The sequence below is a fragment of the Anoplopoma fimbria genome, chromosome 8 (assembly GCF_027596085.1).
Source record: "Anoplopoma fimbria isolate UVic2021 breed Golden Eagle Sablefish chromosome 8, Afim_UVic_2022, whole genome shotgun sequence".
NCBI classification, from domain to species: domain Eukaryota; kingdom Metazoa; phylum Chordata; class Actinopteri; order Perciformes; family Anoplopomatidae; genus Anoplopoma; species Anoplopoma fimbria.
The window spans coordinates 11,130,083-11,150,199 of record NC_072456.1 but is presented as its reverse complement, the minus strand read 5'-3'; the positions used below and the strand labels follow the sequence as shown (position 1 = coordinate 11,150,199).

General features: G+C 39.6%; 2 protein-coding genes across 6 annotated transcripts in view; one reads left to right on the top strand and one right to left on the bottom strand.

Moving 5' to 3' along the window:
* Positions 1-20,117, top strand: part of dock7 (dedicator of cytokinesis 7) — a 54,132-nt gene that overhangs the window by 2,623 nt on the left and 31,392 nt on the right. For all 5 annotated transcript variants that reach the window (XM_054602744.1, XM_054602743.1, XM_054602742.1 and 2 more), the window contains exons 2-18: positions 1,150-1,249; positions 2,649-2,824; positions 3,568-3,636; positions 3,776-3,905; positions 4,005-4,217; positions 4,499-4,584; positions 4,689-4,755; positions 5,251-5,400; positions 6,102-6,182; positions 6,518-6,680; positions 7,222-7,364; positions 7,481-7,574; positions 7,776-7,938; positions 17,160-17,277; positions 17,572-17,642; positions 19,244-19,382; positions 19,601-19,702. In XM_054602744.1, the coding sequence (XP_054458719.1) occupies positions 1,150-1,249; positions 2,649-2,824; positions 3,568-3,636; positions 3,776-3,905; positions 4,005-4,217; positions 4,499-4,584; positions 4,689-4,755; positions 5,251-5,400; positions 6,102-6,182; positions 6,518-6,680; positions 7,222-7,364; positions 7,481-7,574; positions 7,776-7,938; positions 17,160-17,277; positions 17,572-17,642; positions 19,244-19,382; positions 19,601-19,702 (2,065 nt within the window). The remainder of the gene's footprint in view (positions 1-1,149; positions 1,250-2,648; positions 2,825-3,567; positions 3,637-3,775; positions 3,906-4,004; positions 4,218-4,498; positions 4,585-4,688; positions 4,756-5,250; positions 5,401-6,101; positions 6,183-6,517; positions 6,681-7,221; positions 7,365-7,480; positions 7,575-7,775; positions 7,939-17,159; positions 17,278-17,571; positions 17,643-19,243; positions 19,383-19,600; positions 19,703-20,117) is intronic.
* On the bottom strand, positions 9,200-13,445 carry angptl3 (angiopoietin-like 3). The gene is made up of 7 exons (XM_054602749.1): positions 12,804-13,445; positions 12,143-12,253; positions 11,893-12,004; positions 11,664-11,777; positions 10,893-10,988; positions 10,516-10,788; positions 9,200-10,381 (listed from the first exon to the last, which is right to left on the bottom strand). The coding sequence occupies exons 1-7, from the start codon at positions 13,329-13,331 to the stop codon at positions 10,197-10,199; spliced, it is 1,419 nt and encodes a 472-aa protein (XP_054458724.1). The 5' UTR covers positions 13,332-13,445; the 3' UTR covers positions 9,200-10,196.

The window sequence follows — 20,117 nt, the reverse complement described above, 5'->3', positions numbered from 1 at the left end:
AACAGCAATTGTTGAAGAGCAAGAGCTTTGTGCTGACCACCGGGGTCCAGAGGTTTTTATTCATTTCTTTCTGCTCTGTCTGGGTGTAATATATGATTCTGTCCAAAGTGACACAGTAAGACCATGAGACACAAAGAGAAAATCCTAATTGCGTGTAAAAACAGTGTAATCTTTAAATTAGTTAGCCTAATCCTTAAAAGCTTAATGTATTTGAGGTAGAATTAGCTAAATATAGCAGTATGAAGGAGCGCTTTTGATATGTCAATTTATTTCAGTTGAATACCAGTAAGTCTCACCAGACACTTTGGATTGAAACTATAAAATATTTCACAATAAAATAATATTGCATAACATTAGGCACTTTGTTATAACATTGGGCCTCTTTATGTTCTCCAGGAACAACCGTTTGATACTGAAATGAATGAATATTGCAATTTATTACTCTAGCTAAAATGCTCAATAGTACTTGGGACTGAAAGTATTTCATTGACATTGGCTTTGAAGCATTTCAGTTAGTTTTAGTTTACTGTTTACTGTTTATTCTCAGCCTTAGGGGTGCGACAAGTGCCCCAACTGATAGTGTGGTGTATCTTGTGACACTGTTGTGTATTGGCCACAGAGCTGCGATTGTTTTCTGTTTTGATACACTCACAGGTGGTTTTCTTTTTTTCTTATACGGCACACATTTGAAATATTAACTTTTTATTTTGTCCTCAGGAAACAAAGTAAGAGATAGAGGTATGGCATGCCCGCCTGTATGTTGCAGAATTTAGGTGGTATGACTAGAGGGACACCCCCTTGAACTATAAGCTCATGTTGCTATACAAAGCTATTTTAGTGGGGTATTTTCCTCTTCAGTTACACCGGTTTTAGACTGTGTGATAGAAAATTGCCTTGCGGTATGGATCATTATGTATCATAGCTGAGTGTCTTTCAGTATTGTGTTTTGCAGTATCACCTGTATTCTCCCATTATTATTATGGCCAAACATTGTTATAGTATTGTGTTGTTGTGATTCTCAGTCCTAATAACAAGCCCTAATTAAGCCAATACTGTCCAGTTTGTGGACTTTCACACAAACTTTTAGATTGTATTCACTCTGTCTCTATCTCCCTCCATAAACCCTCCTCCCTCTCCTCCTGCTTGCAGGACTGTGGCAGCAGAGGTCAGAAAGCAGATAGCTGGCCAGTATGGGGGGTCCCCGCAACTATTCAAAAACCTCAACGTTGGGACCGCAACAAGCAACACAGTGAGTAGTCTCAAAGACCATTGAAAGGCCAGAGCCTAATATTGATATCCTGTATTTGATCATCATACGAATGTAACAGCTGCTGATACGGCATCGTCTGAAAACGCAGCATAAATTACAATGACAGTGTCTTAGCTGTCAACAGTTGATTTTTCACATTTGCCCAAATACAATTATGGTGTCTGCTATGTTGGGAAAACAAACACTCAGACACTGATGAACTGTCTGCTCACATGCCTTTATTTGTTTTGGTATAAAGAAATCACATTCTGGTCTTGTTGGAAAACAATGTGCTGTGCCCAGCTCAATGGTTTATGATTTTTCTGCTCTACCATTCTTAAGACGTTTTTATTTCTCACTGCAGTTGCTCAATGTGTAGATTTTATGTAAACTTTAACATTTAGCAGATTTGAAGGTTGAAGGTTTAAATGTTAGACATGCATCATCAAATATTGGCAATGCATATATTGTCATATACAGCTTTTACAAATGTTCAAGCAATTGTAGTATTTAAACATTTATTGTACATGTATTTAAATGTAATTTTTCTGTTTATTAGAATGGCTGCACAGCTGCTGTTTATGTTATGCTAAATACCATGAGGGTTAACCATGGATTGGCCTGTACCCCACCCTCCAGTTTCTGCTGCAGTGTTTGTAGGGTTACAAATGTATAAGCCCAGACAATATGTTTGTTAAAGGGTAAGTGCAAATTGCCCCTCAGAAGCCCTGGGTCACAGCACCAACAAATACTCCCCCGCTCCTCCTTAATTAGGCTACAGTTGGCATTTAATTAAGCTGTGGAAGGTATTTGTGTTCAAAGTCCTTGAGAGACAGACAGACAGAGAGAGAGACAGAGACAAACATAGGCACACTCTCAACACTTTCACACTTAAACTGAACCTGCTGAAACAAACCATTCCCCTTGGGTTCGTCATTTTAGAAGCAGAGTAAGTTCTGCGAAACCATTGGTCTAAGCTTGTAGCACACTTGCTAATGTAGTTAGTTGTATCACCTTGACAGCATTTTACATAATTTGCCTAAATCCCAAATTTATCATTTTTAGAAGTGATATTCCTATTTGGAGAGTTGGAAATATGGCCCATAAACTAGAACTGCTCTCTCAAAAGAAATAACAAAATCACCCCTTATTTTGGACCTGTTGGTGCTGTAAGTGATGCAGATTCACAGAATGACTAATACTTCATAACTCTGTTACTTTCCTCAGATGTTGTATGGGGAATCAATCCTCTAAAGCCTTAAATGAGAGACTTTAATACTTTGCCAAGACGTTTATGTACACAAAAAATAAAAAGACGTGCAGACAGCAGAACTGAATAGCTGACATGTCTTCACAGCTAATTAACTTTTCCCATCCCTCTCATCTCACCGCTCACCAGGTTCCCCTCACAGAGGCGGTGGAGCCAGTGGATTTTGAGGAGTACCTCATCACTCACCCTCCCATCGTTGAGTCGGGTCCCCTGAGAGATCTGATTGAGTTTCCCCCAGATGATATTGAGGTCATCCACACTCCCAGGGAGTGTCGCACAGTTGCGCAAGCCGTCCCGGAGGAAGGGTAAGGGTGCTGTGCCGTTGAAATACTGAAGGTGGCAGTGGCAGTGGCGGAGTTAAAGCAACTACAAGGAACTATCATTTTGTGTTGACTTTGTTTTTAGATGTAAAAAAGTAAGACAGTGATAATTGTACTATTTGCATTTTCATTTACCACGTGGTTCCACATTTGATTTCCAGTTTCCATCTCTATTATCATTTATTCCATGGTGTAACGCTATCACTTGCCACGTCACCTTCTTCAAATTGTCTGCCACATGGCCACGAGGCTTTGATAACTCTATCTTTCCATTTGTCCTGCTTTGTGTTAGATGCTGCACACAGGGAGTTTTCATTAGTAAAAACTTTATCTGACCAGTCACCTCCTATCTAAAGAAATGATAGGAGGTGATTTATTTTTGTTTATGCTATTATCATTTTCTGCTTCTTATTTTTCTGTTATTCCTTTTGGACTTTTGGAGGTTATAGTGACTTCAGAAAACAGTGGACATTTGTCAAGTTTGTAAAGGAGTGTTGTTCAGTCACTACACTGCACCACATGTTTAAAGATGAAAGGCTCGTGGGCTTAATGTCATTACTTACTGTAGCTTTGGCTCTTGGTGTGACAGAAGAGGCGACACTGTGTGATGTACCAGGAAGATTACATCAGCCTGATGGCCTGTCATCTTTGTTCACTGAGACTAATGCGTTCAAAGTCTGACTGTTAAAATATAACTCGTTTGATTGATTGAGTCTGTCTGGCTTCAGGGACACTGATACTCATGTCAGAGACTGTGTCAGATCCTACACAGAAGACTGGGCCATCGTCAACAGAAAGTAAGGCTTCACTTTGTGGAATTATTTTGTTGGTTTTAATCACCCGATTTCACTTGTTAACTCTTTAAAATTGACATTGTAGCTGTAGAAAGCGATGACCACATTGAGCCTTAATATTAAGTCTTGTTTTTTCCGTTAGATACCACAAGCTTGGTACAGGCTTTAACCCCAACACTCTGGACAAGCAGAAGGAGCGTCAGAAAGGCCTGCCCAAACAAGTGTTTGAGGCTGATGAGATGCCAGAGAGTAGCAGCTACCAGGACGACCAGGTACTTAATCATTCAGTGGTTTAAAAAAAGAAAAAAAAGGAAAAATATTTTTCCCCATTTTTGATCTCTTTTGATTTTTTTGTGTTGTTTGTCCTGTAGGATGACCTGAAGCGGCGGTCGATGTCTATAGACGACACCCCGCGTGGCAGCTGGGCCTGCAGCATCTTTGACTTGAAGAACTCCCTCCCCGATGCCCTCCTCCCTCACCTCCTCGACCGGGCCCCCAATGAGGAGATTGACAGGCACAACGAAGACCATCGCAAGGCCAACCGCCACCGCGAACTCTTTGCTCTGCACCCGGCCCTTGATGAGGTAGACTTTACCCGTTTATTTTTGCTGCAACCCTTTTCTACCAGTCACCATAACATTTTTATGTACATTTTGTAATTTTATGTTAAAGTTTTGTAGGTTAATCAGCCCAAGTAAGGCAATTAATTCAATCGTCTGTGTTTTAAACAAGTCTCAGTTAGTCAGTAATCTTCTTTGTAATGAATACATTTGTGCATTTCATCACATCAGCATCAGCCATTCAGTCAGTTGATCATTTTTAACAGTTTCTTTTTCTGCATTTGATCTTCTCTGTGAATTTGTAGGAGGAGCCCATTGAGCGCCATTGTGTGCCTGAAGTACCCAAAGAACACTTTGGCCAGAGGCTACTCGTCAAGTGCTTGTCCTTGAAGTAAGTGGTGGACAGCCTTTTTCAGTGGGGAAAAAAAGCCTTTAACTCTTTTATTTAACTGCTGCTTTCTGCTGACCCACTCCTTTTATCCTCTCCTCTTGAAGGTTTGAGATCGAAATTGAACCGATATTTGCTAGTTTGGCCTTATACGATGTCAAGGAAAAGAAAAAGGTAAGCTGTTATGCTTTCCTCAGTGCCTCCTCAGCCCTGAGTTGTTGGGTCACTTCTGCAAACCATTAAAATTGTTGGGAGGCCAAAACGAATTTGATGAGTGGACTATAAAAGTTTATGTTGTGGCCCTGTTATGCTTGTAGGAATGAAGTTAAATCATAAACTGTAACCATGTATCTATCTGAAGAAGATCGTCCACTGCCGGTTTTTAAAACTTCCCTTTAGCTGACAAACACTAGAGGGTAGCAGTTGCCTTGATAAGTAAATCTCTCATATATAATGCTCTGCTCAGGAGCTCCATTACTTTAACAAGTGGGTCATTTGTACTGAAATGTTATCATGTTTACCAGGCTCTACAAAGAAGAAGGTTAGGTTGCTGTAACTTGATCTATAATCAATATGGTTGTTATAGTATGGACAATGGATTACATTCAAATTGTATGTTATGATTGTGTTCTAATCACCTGTGTCTTTGTTGTTGGATGTGTCCCTCAGATATCAGAGACTTTTTTCTTCGACTTAAACTCTGAGCAGACGAAGGGGATGCTTCGTCCGCACATCCAGACAGCAGCCATCTCCACGCTGGCACGCTCTGCCATATTTTCCATCTCCTACCCTTCCCAGGATGTCTTCCTTGTCATCAAGGTCAGACAGTTATGATTTGTTTTCCTTTGTCTTGTCAAGTCTGATTTAGCAGAGAAATACAATATGTCAAGTCGAGGGTGTAAGCAGAAGACTTTTTAAAGATAAAAAACACTTTCAGCAGAATCCATCCTAAATTGAGGGGATACTATCCACTGTGGAAAACAAAATAGAAATTGAAAAAAAATCCTGTATCAAATGTGTCAGCCTAGTCGAGCCACACTATATGGTGGAAATTAGGCATAACAGATGATTCAGTCCGAGGTCTGTTTCTGCAGTAAAGACGTTGGGAGCTGCTTTCGACATGTTTTGACTCGTTATTTCCTTCTTGGCAGAGAAAAAGGCTACACAAGCCGCTAGAAACCCCTGTAGGTTTTTACCCTGAAAGACACTATCAATACATGATACCGTTATCAATGGACTTGAAGGAGCTTACTAACCTAATAACATTAAGGCTACAAACAACTCATAATGCAGCTGTCTCTCTAAGAGCCAGTGTTACACTGGTTTATGTTCAAAAAGAATAGCTGATCTCTTGAATAGTCCTCCAATACAATATGACATCCACTTTTTCCAAATGTAATTTCCAGAAGAAAGTGTTTTCTCAGGCCAATACCGTAATTTGAAGGTCAGTCTTTGTCCAGCTTTATCATTTTGTTGCTGTGTATGTGGGAGGTAACTGAATGGATGTGCTTTGTCTGCAGCTGGAAAAGGTACTGCAGCAAGGTGATATTGGAGAGTGTGCTGAGCCTTACATGGTCTTCAAAGAGTCAGATGCTGCCAAGGTATGATCAGTCTGAATGAGATGTTAACTGCCACATAAAACATTTGAGGCATGTCTCGGGTGAATAATAATAATACTTATACAGATAATAAGTATGTTCTTTTCTATCCATTATGTCAGCCAAATGTTTTAAACCCAGTTTTAAAATTACATCCCTGTTCCAGGCAATGCAAACCATTTTAACACCTAAATGTTGTACAATGTATAATCAAGTTATATTGAATGAGTGGATACGTAAACTGTAATATAAGCTTAATATAAATAATATTTGATATAAGCTTAGTTGTTTAATATAAGATTCAAGTAACTTAAGAAAACATGTATTTTTTCTTGTAGAATAAAGAGAAGTTAGAGAAGCTTCGGGGCCAGTCAGAGCAGTTCTGCCAACGTCTTGGCCGCTACCGCATGCCGTTCGCCTGGACCGCCATCCACCTGATGAACATTGTGAACAGTGCTGGCAGTCTGGAGAGAGATACGGAGCTGGAGATGAGCCTCACAGGTCTGACATTCCCTTCTAACACAACCCTTTGGATTGTCACTGTAAACATATGGTGTCTCTGTTAGGGATTTTCAGTCACGTTACAGATAGAGTACCAATCTGATACCAGCGTTTCATTAAGCTGAACGCCTCATTGAGTGGACAAACACTGGTATCATTCTTTTAGGTGTAAGGCAACATCAAGCTTGACTTAAACATATTGATTTACTGACTTTATAAAACAAAATGTAACAAATAAATACACGCTTTAGGCTGATGGGCCAAAAACAAATAGTAAGAAAGGTAAATTCAAACTGAGAGCAAAACATCAAGCCATATTGATCCTCTGCGTGTTATTTTGAGTTTGACCTTTTGGTGTTTGTCTAACCTTTAACCTCACAGGGTATCTTTAATGCTGGCTGCTGTTTTGTTGCTAGGCAGATCAGATAAATGTATGTTCTCTGTCACATGGGACAGAAATATGGGATTAAACTTGAGCCTGTTTTAGAATCCGGATTTGAAGATTTTAAAATGCTGTTGTTTTTTCCCCCCCTGTCTGCAGAGAGAAAAGGCTCATGGTCAGAACGGAGGAACTCGAGCATCATGGGAAGGCGATCTCTGGAGAGGACCACAAGTGGAGACGAGTCATGCAGTCTGACAGGATTTAGACCTGCAACACTTACCATCACCAACTTTTTTAAACAGGTCCCCACATCCATATATACAAGTCTGATATATGTTCTCTTGGTTATCATAACTTGTTCAGCTTTCTCTTTGTAATTTTGAATGAAATATTTATACGTTGCACTTGTGATTTTTAGGAGGGGGACAGACTGAGTGATGAGGACTTGTATAAGTTCTTAGCTGACATGAGACGGCCTTCTTCAGTGCTGAGGAGACTCAGACCCATCACAGGTACAAACATGTTGATTGAGTCATTCTTTATCCGGTTAGTAGTTGTTAACCTCATCTCCATTTGTTGATATGATCCCCTTGTATTACTTGAAATTTTTAAGAAGTGAACCACTTGTGTTTAAAATAAACACACCTCCTTTTCTCTTTCTTTACCTCCCTGTACACTCCCTCCCTTTCCATTCTGTCATTCTGTCACCACAGCCCAGTTGAAGTTGGACATTTCTCCAGCTCCAGAGAACCCGCACTATTGCTTGACCCCTGACCTTCTGCAGGTCAAACCTTACCCAGACAGCAGGGTACGCCCCACCAGGGAAATCCTGGAGTTCCCTGCCAGGGACGTCTATGTGCCAAACACCAAATACAGGTACAGAAAAAACATTTTGTCTGTGGAAAACTGTGCATTTGTTTCTTGTTCATTTTGATAAAGCTTTCTTGTCAACGGGTTGCAAAAAATACAAGCTGTTTTTAACTGTTTTCATTTTAAAGCGACTTTTGACTGAATTGATATAAAATGTATTTAAGCATAGCCCAATGACAGGCATGGCTCAGTTGGCTGTACAAATGTTAAATTCTAATAGAAATGTTCATAGATAACTGCCTTTTTGGAAAGTATTTACTTATCCAAGCACTATAGAGGGATATTACCACTAGCAGCTGTTGTTTTTCTCTTTGAGATTTACATTGATTGCCTGTCCACAAATATAGGTGAAAATAGGCGAAACACCAAATGCTCCATGAGCCAGATGTAAACTCACTTAAGTGATCATCTAGTCCGTGATTGACAACAACCTCAGTCAAAGCCTAAACACAACTTAATGCTTCAAGAATCAGTTCAATCAAATCCAGCTTTGCACAGTGATGTCTGACACTGTGTCTAGTTAATGTTCAGCTCTTGTTAAATGCCAGATGTACTATGTACATATTCCATCTGAACTAGTGCTATTTCTGTCAGGGTCAGGGTTACCGCCAGACGTTGCTGCTAACATGACCTTGCTACCACAGGCCTTGTTTGTCTGCAGATAACCAGGTGCCATCCTTTTGTAGATTAACTACTGCCAGACCTCATTGAGAGCCAGCAGAACTAGGGGAAAGGAAATCATAACTATTGCAGTTGTCTTATCATTGGGCTTTTTTTAATAATTGAAATGCCAAGGAAGTTGTCTGGGATCACATTTTCTTTTTGTAAGACTAATTATTTGATGTACTTTTCCTCTGAGTATATATGTATGTCGACTATACTTTATGAGGTAATATGGAAGCTGAAAAATGCTACCAGGTTACTAAACTTGATCAAGATTATGAGCTGTAAGCAGGACAATACAGGCCCTGAGCTGGAAAACACAACACGTTTATGTAGATTGTAGTAATGTGGAAGCATACAAATGGAGGCATCCACATTTTGAATTAATATATTGTTTTAGTGATTGTTTTAAAATTGATAATGAGTATACTGTCTTAATGATTGTGGTGGCAGTATTTCATTATTCATATAGTACTCAGGTTTTATAAAAGCCATTTTTTTGGCATTTTCTTTTTTTTTTCTCTGAAATTTTATCGGGTTCAATACAAAGTTAAAGATCCACACACTGTAAAAAATGTTGCCATGTTAGAAATTTAGTCAAGATTTTTATTTTGACTTCATAAATATGTTTTGTTAGACTTATTAGGGTGACTTGTTAATATGAAGCACATTTACACTACAGTTACTTATATTGTTATAGTGGACAAGAGTCAATATGACTCAATCAATTTGGAAATACACAGAAATTATGTTTTTCTAACAATACCAGCAGAAGTCATATAATAGCATGAACATGGTTTAAATACTTTACAAAGTAAAAAAAAAAATAGAACAAACAATGCAAAAGCCTTCATCATTGTGCTGCCAAAGCTTTCTTTCTCCAATTGTGTACAGTATTTGAATGCTGACATTGTCCCCACTTTGTGGATTGTTTTCTATGAAACTAGGGATGATTCAGTGTAAAATACCTGGACAGAAATTACCTTCATTGAAAAAAAAACACCAGTTTGGACGCCTTTTAAAATGTTGGAGATGCAGAGTTTCTCTTGAACGTTGACTTATATAAACATGAAACAGTTTCACATCACAAAGATAATAATAATTTTAAATAGCTTTATCAACATAGAAGCTTTTAAATACATTTAAGTTCTCTGTTCTAGCCAAGCAAACTCAGTTTTTATAATCGCTTCATAATCTCTCCTCATAGTTTTCTTTCCCACTGCAGTACTGTGGCGTTTTGCAGCCAGCACGGAATCGAGTTGCTGATGTTGATCAATATGTCCATTTTGCAAGTGATTGCAGATGTTGCATAATGACAATTCTACTGCGCTTGCTTGATTACACCCAATAGGTGAATGACCTGTGTGGCATAGTTGTATCATTGCGACAGTTCATCAATTTGTTACATTTTTTTGCCTGTTATCTATTGGTCCGCACCCGCCTCCTACAAAACGCAGTTTGGAAGCAATCAACTTAAAGATAAAGATAAACTAAGAATATGCCTGTGTTACTTCACTTTCCGCTTCTATGGAGCTTATAGGCTGAGCATTAGACCGTATCAATGTTTGTTGTGTTATAAGTACAGGTATGACTTGTGTGGTTCAGTTGAAGCTTTCAGCAGTAGTAGCTGGTCGTACGGTGATTTTGGTCATCTTGAGGGAATATGACGGCCCTGTGCCGGGCTTCCAGTAAATGCCCTTCCTTCTCATAGAGCGCCCTCTTGCCCTCAACCACAAATGCCGTCCATTAAGGTTGGACTCTCTGCAAGCATTGAACCACCAACCACCTGCCAAAGTGCCAGGACAAGAGACAATCAAGAGTTATATAAACACAACTTGGTCTTAAGAAAATAACTTCGTTCGTTAAGTGCTTTTATACTGACAAACAACTATTGCTGAATCAGCCTGTAAAACTTTTTACCTGTGTAACTGCGAGCGCATTTGGGGTTTTGGTGGTTGTCATTATTTCTGTCTTTAGTGGAGAATCTCATGCCGGTGCTGTTGGCCATGGCATCAGGCAGGTCACCAGAGAAGTGGCTGACATGAACGGTGTAGCCCTTGGAGGCCCCCTCCATTGAGAAGCGGTACTCAGCCCAGTGCTTCCCCTCCTTCCAGTCCTCCAAATCAATACGCAGGATGTAAACTCCCTGCTGAGTAAGGCTGTGGATTTTCTTTAAGCCCAACCAGAAGTCCTCTGCAAAACATATTAGTAGTAAGGAAAATGTCCAACTCCAAATGTGCGTAATTTTTTGCAAATGGCAAATGCTGACTTAATGCAAAGTAAAAAAATGTACTCACTCTCCAGATCTCCAAAGCCTTTCTCATACTTGTCCCATGTGTTGTCAAAATCCACCCAATCATCTTCCCTGCGTTGGATGACAGTTGAACCTCCATCTATAGAATTGATTAGCAATAAATTTCAACTCAAGTAACTGTGGTACAAGCCACACAAAAGTTTACGCAAGGATCAGGAAGCCTCCTTATCATAAGCGGTTCTCACACAGCCTGTTCAAGTTGGGAATGTTGCTTTCTGTTTAAAAGGTACAAAGAGAATAGGGCGACAGAGTTGTTGCGCCATTAATGCGATAGCACAGAGCCGAATCCACGTCAGTGTGTAAGGGACAGTCAGCATGGTGGGAATACATGCACCACACACTAGAAGCTCACAGCGTTGTTTTACACTTCATGCATTTTTTGCAACCAGAATGTTGGCATGCCATCTAAAATCAGACCCTGGGGCTGCATCTTTATGGCGCCCTTGTTTGATACAGATATAAAAAAAAGCAAAGCTGGCATGATGGCGGATCTTCTTTATAGCAGCATTGCAGAATCTCTGTGTAAAATGGGCTATATATAGCATTAATGGGATATCCACCCCATTGTCTGCCCTTTTGGATAACCTGTTGCTGTGGCTATCTAGCTTGATAAGCTTTTGGATATTGTTCCTTGCTATTGATTGGAACATCTACAAATGCCAAAGCTTCATCTTCTAAATGTTAGTGCTTGTGAATACAGAAACAGTATTTCGTCGCTCATACTTAGAGCTCAGATCGCTGTCGTCTCACTCACCTGAACCCATTTCGCAGTAAACGTTGAATGGCTCAGATTGGTTCGGCTTGATAACATAGACTCCACTTTTTGCCTCTCCTTTGTTAAACAACTCACTGCAGTCCATTGTGAGATCTGAAAAACAATTGAAAAAAACCCAAAATGTATGCATTCAAATTTTCAAGTTTTAGGCATTTAATATTTATGCCAACATTTTGAATAACTGATAATACATTTTAATACATTTTACCATTCATGTCCAAGTCAGTTGAGTTTCCTGTCAGATATTCAAACATATCAGGCGCTGCAGGATCTGGATCCATTGACTTATCGACTGTATCTTGAAAGCTGTCATAGTTTAGCTGCAGGAGAATACAAATTAATCTGTCACGTTAAATTATCTTGGCATTTAATTCACACATAAAGCAAGTTCTCCCTGATAGCAGATGTTTGGCCTTTAAAGACAAAGTGTAATGAACTCCTGTTGAACAGTTGTCTACCTTTTCCTCCAGGTTTATAATCTTGTATTTCTGGTTGTCAAGCTGATCATGCTGCTCCTTCACAGCTTTCAGCAGATTGTTAATTGTTTTCTCTTGAGATTCAATCACTTCCTGAAAATACAATTATAAAAACATTATTGATCCATACAACATATTTTACAAAGCGTTATAGGTTTGCACCTGTTGAGTCACATGAATCAAACAAATTGTTTGAATATCATTTTTTTCTTCAGCCTGTATTTTCTTAAATGAGTAGTATTGTTAATTATATCAGTAATAAAATGGAAACCAAGAGACTTTTAGCTACCCAAACAACAGAACACACAAATGACTTTGCAAGAGGTTAAGTTGCTTCTTATGCCGGTTATCATTTGCACCATTCTATAGCCTATTTTTCTCACATACTGTATTTTGAGGAGCAATAGATCCTTGTCATATGAAGATAACTGTTATCACATAGGGCAAATTGCTTTGAGTCTTGTGCATAAATATTTTAAATGGCACATTTAGGTTGTTGTTATTCAAATAGTTAGAGTATATGAAATGCATTTTCATCCTTAACTGCAGTTAAGAGAGAGTTTTGGTGCAGATTTTCTTTGCTCACTTTTCCACTAACTGATGCAAACCTGAATGAGGAACTCATCGCAGACTTGCTGCTTACCTTGAGCGTTGTGATTTCACTAAGCTGTTCAGCAGGGATAATGCTCAGCGACAGTCCCTTCAGCCGCTCCTCGAGGTTCCCCACTTTGCTCTGCAGTTGTGTGCGCTCCTGAAGGATGCCGTTGATCTTAGAGTTGATTTCCAGCGACAAGTTCTTGATCTCCTCGTTGTTGGCCTTCAAGAAATTTGTGGTCTTCTTCAGCTCCTCCTCTTCCTCCTTGATCTCAGACGTGACCACTGAGAGCTGGTAGAAAGAGCGGTCGAAAATGTTCAACTTTTGGAAGATGTCGTTGATTTGGCCCTTGGTCTTGTGCACAAACTCTCGTAGACTCTGGCCTAGCTGAAGCAGGCCGTTTGCAAGAAGACGAACATCATCCAGCATGGCAAAGCGAGACTTTTCTTGGGTTGGGCTCGGTGCTGTGGTACGGGCCTGGGAGGTCAGGGTGGGGAAATCTTGTCTACCTGATGACTCCAGAGGGATGGCGGCCGTGGAACAAGCTAGCAGCAGCAACAGGCAAAACGGCTTCATCGTGACTTTCTTGTCCAATCCTGGATTTTTTAAATAATTTCTAGCTCTTGCTTTCCTCTGCTTTGTGCTGTACTCAACACTCTTTCCACTCCCTCTGCCTATAAGCTGGACTTCTTTGCTGTTTAAAGTGAAGTGAGAGCAGCAGGCTGCCCTGTGTTATATACTGCCCTCTCAGTAGAGGAGGGGGGGGGATTAGCTGATCATTAAACCCTACTATGTTTTAGCTCTGTACCCCACCTCCTCCCAAATCCCCCTCGAGCCCTCCCTCTCCTGAACAAACAAATCACAGCAGTGAGCAAATGACATAAACACCCCACCCCCCCCTCCTCTACTACCCATTTAACCCCAATCCCCTCTCCATACCACACCCTACCCTGTTCTCCATCTGTGGTGCAGAGCTTTAGCTGATCAGCAGAAAGCCAACAATGGCCACCACAGGTTTTTGATGGATTGTCAGACCGATCAATCCCAAACCTTATAACCCTGCACACACTTTGCTCTGATTGATAATGCTGTGTGTAATTAATGCTCCTGGGTTTGATTTAGCATCGTGCTGAATCAGCCCAGCACCAGTCTCTCTCTCTCTCTCTCTCTCTCTCTCTCTCTCTCTCTCTCTCTCTCTGTCTCTCTCTGTCTCTCTCTCTGTCTCTCTCTCTTTGTGTGGGGAGGGGAGTGAGCCTGTCATCAGTGCCAGTGTTGAGCTACTGGTCATGAATGATGTTGGAGAGTTTGGACAGTGTGTACTCATCTTGGTTTTATTGCTCGACCCTGTCATTTTTTTCAAGTTTGCCATGCCTTTATATATGATATATTTTTTTAATACCACCAGAAATGAGGTGGGGAATGTATAGTTTACTCATTAGCTTGCAGCTTTTAAAAGGATCTTTCCATTCTGTCGTTAAAAAAATCTTTATGGGAAATTCTTCTAGTAAGTTGTTTCAAGCAGACGTGAAATGTTGTTGAAATATATCCATCTTCAGCCAGAGAGGGAGGAGTAATCAGTGAAATGACTTGGTGTAGTATTTAATAGGAATATAAATATTTATACTTTTGGCACTCATTGCTGCATAGTTCCCAACCTCTGAAGTAAGAGTGTTCTGTTATGCGGTATGAAAAAGGCATTCTAGACGGAATAAGTACCATGTCATGCAGTCATTGCATTTAGTTTTGTACTCATAAAGGCATGTATAGATTGAGAATGTCCAGTTTGCAGCTTGTTTGCATTTATTAATGTTGTTAAAATATATTTGTAGTAACCAGCTGATCAGTCACCTTGAATTCAAAAGGAATCGATTATTGCATTATTGGTTTAAAATGGAAACACTTTGGCACTCCGGCTGTTACAGTGCACGTTAAAATACCACAGTCATCTTAATGAGCTTTCTCCAGTAATTTGCGGTTTTAAGGATGGATTAGCTCAGTTCTCTGTAATGAGGGACTGCTACTTTTTTCATATGGACAGAGCATAAAGAAAGGGTCCTATAGAAAAGAAAAAAAATTGAATGAGTGAATGTGCCAGGAATTTGCTTGGTCAGCATAAAGCTAGTACTGATATTCAGTATCCGTCATGCCAGCAAAGTGGTTAGTGTTGTGGATTAGCAGCCAATAGGTTCAGGGTTTTAACCTGACATGGCCTCCTGGGGGTGTGGAGCTGGCATGTTCTGTACAAGTTCAAATTTATTTTGGAATTTTCAGCCTGATAAATCGACATTAAAACACCTCAGCGGTCTGTTTAAGTGACAGGATATCTATCCACCATTTTGTGCATGTTAACATATTTTGTGTGCTAACTTTGTGCATTCTTATTTGATTTCAATTTTCAACTGTCCTTACTGTAGCGATACTGAATCTTATCATTCTTACTATCAGTTATCTCTGAAATATTCTATTTATACCATTTGTAGCTATTGTAATTCCATGCATTGATGTTGACCGCTGTGTGAGAGGACTGCTCAGAACATGCAGTGAGTTATGTTCTTAGTTCCTTGGTTGGATAGTGTGGTTACCCTCCACCACCCCAGTCTTCTTTAACCATGTCGAAATAAATAACTCATCTAGCATCTAATTGGCTGAGTCTGTCCGTAACCAACTACCGGTATGTGTTTATTACCAGTTGTGATGGTGTGTGGCTGGTATGAGTCTATCTGTGTATGTCATCATGGCAAAATATGGTTCTGGAGACACCGAATGTAGCGGGGAACTACCTCAGAGGCGGTTTTGAGTACTTTGCCAGGTGTTACAATGTCACTAAGCTTCACAGGTGTGTAGTTAGAAGAAGGGTTAAATTAAACAGAATTTATGGATCTTTATTTAAGATTTGTTGATCCAATTTAAATTCTAAATGTTTTGTTTAACCTCTAAAACCTTAATTCAGTTTGTCAAAAAATATTTCATGTTTTTTCTTTCTCTCAATATTAATTAAGAAGAGTGGTCAAAATCAGTGTGAAGTGGACACGGGTTTGCTATAAAATGCATTTCTGGTGCTGGTGGGATACAATCCAGTGCGGCTAGGCCACAATCATTTATGACTGTACCAAAGAAAACAGCCCCATCAATTATGGTTTTGAAATGCACAAGCATTCAATTGGTCAGGATGAAAAATGTCAAAATGAGCTGTCCATACAATTTGGGCTGATGTTCACAATATGTGTGAAGAATAAATCATTGCATCATTGGTGGACCATGTTCATTTGTATTATGAAATACTTGCTACATTTATCTGCTTTGTAGTGAGCATTTTTATATATTTTTTGGGTATACCCAGTTTTGAATGTAATTTAGGTGCTCCTTCAACGTCTAGTTGTCCTATTAACAAGGCAAACTTGCTATATAGTTACCCTTTCTTCTCTGCATTCTCTAAATTACTAGAGACCTGGCCTACTGTTGTGAAACGTATCTTGATCTTTGTATTGAGCCGGCAAACCATGACTTTGTCCCCTTATGCCCTCTGAATGGGGAAGGTGGGTAGCCGTCATCATACAGTTGGGAGTCTATTGGGAGACCTGTTGAGTTTGCTTTCACAGTATTCATGTGTACTGATTAACCAAAGATAAATCTGATGAGATGAACTGACCAATCAGTGATACTTCCTCATTGTGCTTATATGGAGATTTCAGATTTTCCAGAGTGAAGTCATCTTCGGGTCTATTTCAGTTCAAATTCAACAACCCACTTTAAAGCTGCCCTTGTTATTTTTGGGACATGCAACATAGAGAGCAACAGAGGAAGGAAATTATTCTACTAATCAGACCAAAGAGATTCCCACGCTTCTTTGTCAGTTGTGGTTCCAGCTGTGGTCTCTGTGGGGCCGTCCCTCACGGACACGACTACGTCATTGCGGTTTGTCAGCTGATCCCGGGTGACTTTGCATGTCCTATTATGCCGCCTACTCCCACTTCCCATCAGTGTTTATGACAGTACAGTAACATAAAATTTAGTGACAATAATGAAAACCATAATGATCGTAAAATTCCCAAACCACTTTAAGTATTTTTATTTTATTTTATTTCTTTTAACAATTTCATACAACAAGTTTATATTTTTAGCTTTGAAGTTGTGAGGCAAAATAAACCAAGTGTACAATGTCATTTGAAAGCTTAAGATGATTGGTAATCTCTTGGTGACCATCGCTCAACCTCTAGTAGCGTCAAGCTATTGCTAATTTCTATAGTATATTTTGCATACTGTAAAATGAACACCATACTTTGGATACCTTCTTTGTGTATATTAACCATTCAGTCTAATAAATGATTCCCTTGGTGCAGTAAATACACATAATATATGATGTGCCTTGTTTTCTCTGTGTCTTTGTACGTGTCTGTCTTTTAGGAATCTGCTGTATGTAAACCCTCAGAGTCTTAACTTTGCCAACCGCCAAGGCTCTGCCCGCAACATCACAGTCAAAGTGCAATTCATGAATGGAGAGGATCCAAGCAATGCAATGCCGGTAAGCCATGAGGAGAAGTTAAAAGTGTAACCACTGTTGTTTCTGAATTTAGCTCAGTCTATTCAGTCATCTTAGCTGTGTGTGTTGCTGTTAGGACAAGTAATGGCTTTTGACATTTCAGAGTAAGATGTGGTTGTGTGGCAAAGCTGTGCAATGTAACAGCACATCTTTGTGCTACAGCAGTGTGCATGCTAGCAAATTTGCTCTTGGTAAATACATGTTTACAGATGGTCATGATTCATTGTAACATGGCCACGTGACCATCTGATTGTCAGTATTTATTTTATCCCTCAGGTGATCTTTGGGAAGTCCAGCTGTGCAGATTTTGCTAAAGAAGCTTATACTGCTGTGGTGTACCATAACAGGTAAGCTCTTTGTCCTTCTAATAGTCTCTAGAGAGTGCTGTAGGGAACCTGTGATTGGGATGGTGATGAAACTTATTTCAACATTTTTAACTAAAGCAACAACAATCATTCTGTCCAGTAGTTACATTGAAATATGATTATGTGATGATCTCTCTTGGCAATGGTGAGGTATGAAAATCTGACATGTGGTAGCCTTGTATTCTCATTGTCTCCATAATTGATACGAGATTGATTTGAAAATGTAATTCACAAATATCCTTCTTTAATCTAACATCACCGTAACATCTTACACCTCCTATTACCCCACCAACCTTTGATGGTGTCCATTAAAGAATGGTTGGAGTCAACCTTCTGGATAATGTAAAGTGGTGTCCTTGGCACAAGTTTCTTCCATCTCTACATAAGGGCTGAGGGGTCTCTAATATTTTATCACCACTATCAGGTGTTTTTACGACATCCAGCGGTCAGTCATTTGTCACCCAGGGGTCACTCCTTCAAGGCTAAAATTAATCAATCTGTGAATAATGTACAACTGTGACCAGGGCCACCATGCATCAGGATTTAATCCAGCCCTTAGAAGTGCTTATGGCTAATGGTCAATTACAGTCTGCGTTTCACTCAGAAGTGGCACAATATTTCTCTTGTCAAAACACTTAAAGGAACACATGGAGGAAATTGACGACAAGGAAAGAAAACAACTCTTCATTATAAGAAATGTTTTATAATCTCGAAAGCTTCAACCTTTGTGCTTGTTTCTACTTTTGGCTTTGATGTAATGTGCTGAGCCAATAACCCATTATATTTTCCTCTGTGATAAAAGTTGCTCCTAGTGCTGTTCCTTTAGGAATTTTCCTTTTCTGGTCCATAATCAAAATGTTTGTTCCCATGAGGAATGACGGTCCATCTGTGACCTTTTTTAAGCAATTTTCATTATCTTCAGCCTTAAGGTGATCCTAGTGGGTTTTTTGATGAGCCTGATATAGTTGGGTGTTGTTTGTTTCTTGGCATTGGCCTGCAGAAAGTGTTTCCTCCTGGGGGACTAAAAATAGTTCAGCTGAACTGAGTTATGATGCGTTATGGATTTTTTCTTTTTTTAGATCACTTGACTTGTCTTGAGACAAAGATTCCCAAGTTTGAAATGGGCTCAGCTGAAAATATAGTATTTGCAAATTTGTACATACGTTTATGGAAATGTACTAATTGCAAGTCTATCTGTCCTCTGTAAAGCAATGGTAGAGCCCTATAGATGTTTATGACTGACTTGTTCCCATTTACAAAACACGTTCTGCGGAGTACACACCAGTATCGGGAGGCATTGATCTCAGAGTAGGCAATCGGTAGTGAAAAGCAGCTGCACCCTCTTTCCTTGATGTGAAAAAAATAGTTTTTTATGGGGAAACAATTGAAAAATGTTAGCCATTAGCAGAGTGACCTAAGGTTTAAGTGGAATGCAAATGAGATGACAACCTGTCTGCGTAGTTCGGAAACGCATTTATTATGGGAGGCTGTCTTTCCTAATCGATCAACTTATTGATTATAAAGCAGCTTGTAACACTGTTGTTGAGTAGTGTTATATTGTTTTTACTAACTGCTGTCAACAGGTCCCCTGACTTTCATGATGAGATCAAGATCAAGCTGCCTGCCTCCCTGTCGGACCACCACCACATCCTCTTCACTTTTTACCACGTCAGCTGCCAGCAGAAGCAGAACACACCCCTGGAGACCCCTGTGGGATACACGGTAGATAACAGTCAGAGAGTTAAGCAGAAAAACTCTCATAGAGAGTCAAAAGCCAAAGAAAAAAACATGTTTCAAGACGGGATTCACAAGCACACATGCTATTTATTTGTCTAACTGGTGAATTTAGTATATACACTTAATGAGAAATAACATTATCCTCTGTGTTTTTTGGTCTCTGCGTTCTCTTTTGATTTATTTTTTTCTCCCCCTCTCTGTAGTGGATCCCCATGCTGCAGAATGGACGTCTGCGGACGGGTCATTTCTGTCTGCCTGTGTCTCTGGAAAAACCACCACAATCCTACTCTGTTCTCTCACCAGACGTAAGATACTGTTTAAAAAAAAAAATACAAGTGTGTTAACAGTATGAAGAAATGTATAGAAAAAGTATGGAAAAAAAATTGAATTTGATAAAGATGTATATGAAAGGGGCAGTCATATTATTGTTTTCCAAATGCAGTTTTTGCTTTTACAGGATGCTCAGTAATGTTCTAATGCATGGTAAAGAACTGGTGTGATGCATACAACAGAGGTTAAGTGTTGAGCAGAGTCATATGACTGCAGCATGATTTCAGGATGCCTTGGAGTTGTCTTTGTAATATAAAAGACATTGTAAACACTTAATTACCTCTTTGTTTAACTTTTGGGTGAGATGGAAAGGCATTTGAACAGCTTTAAAACCTTTTTTGATTCAAGAAAAATCTCAGCCCTCTAGTCACAGTAACCTATCGTTCATTT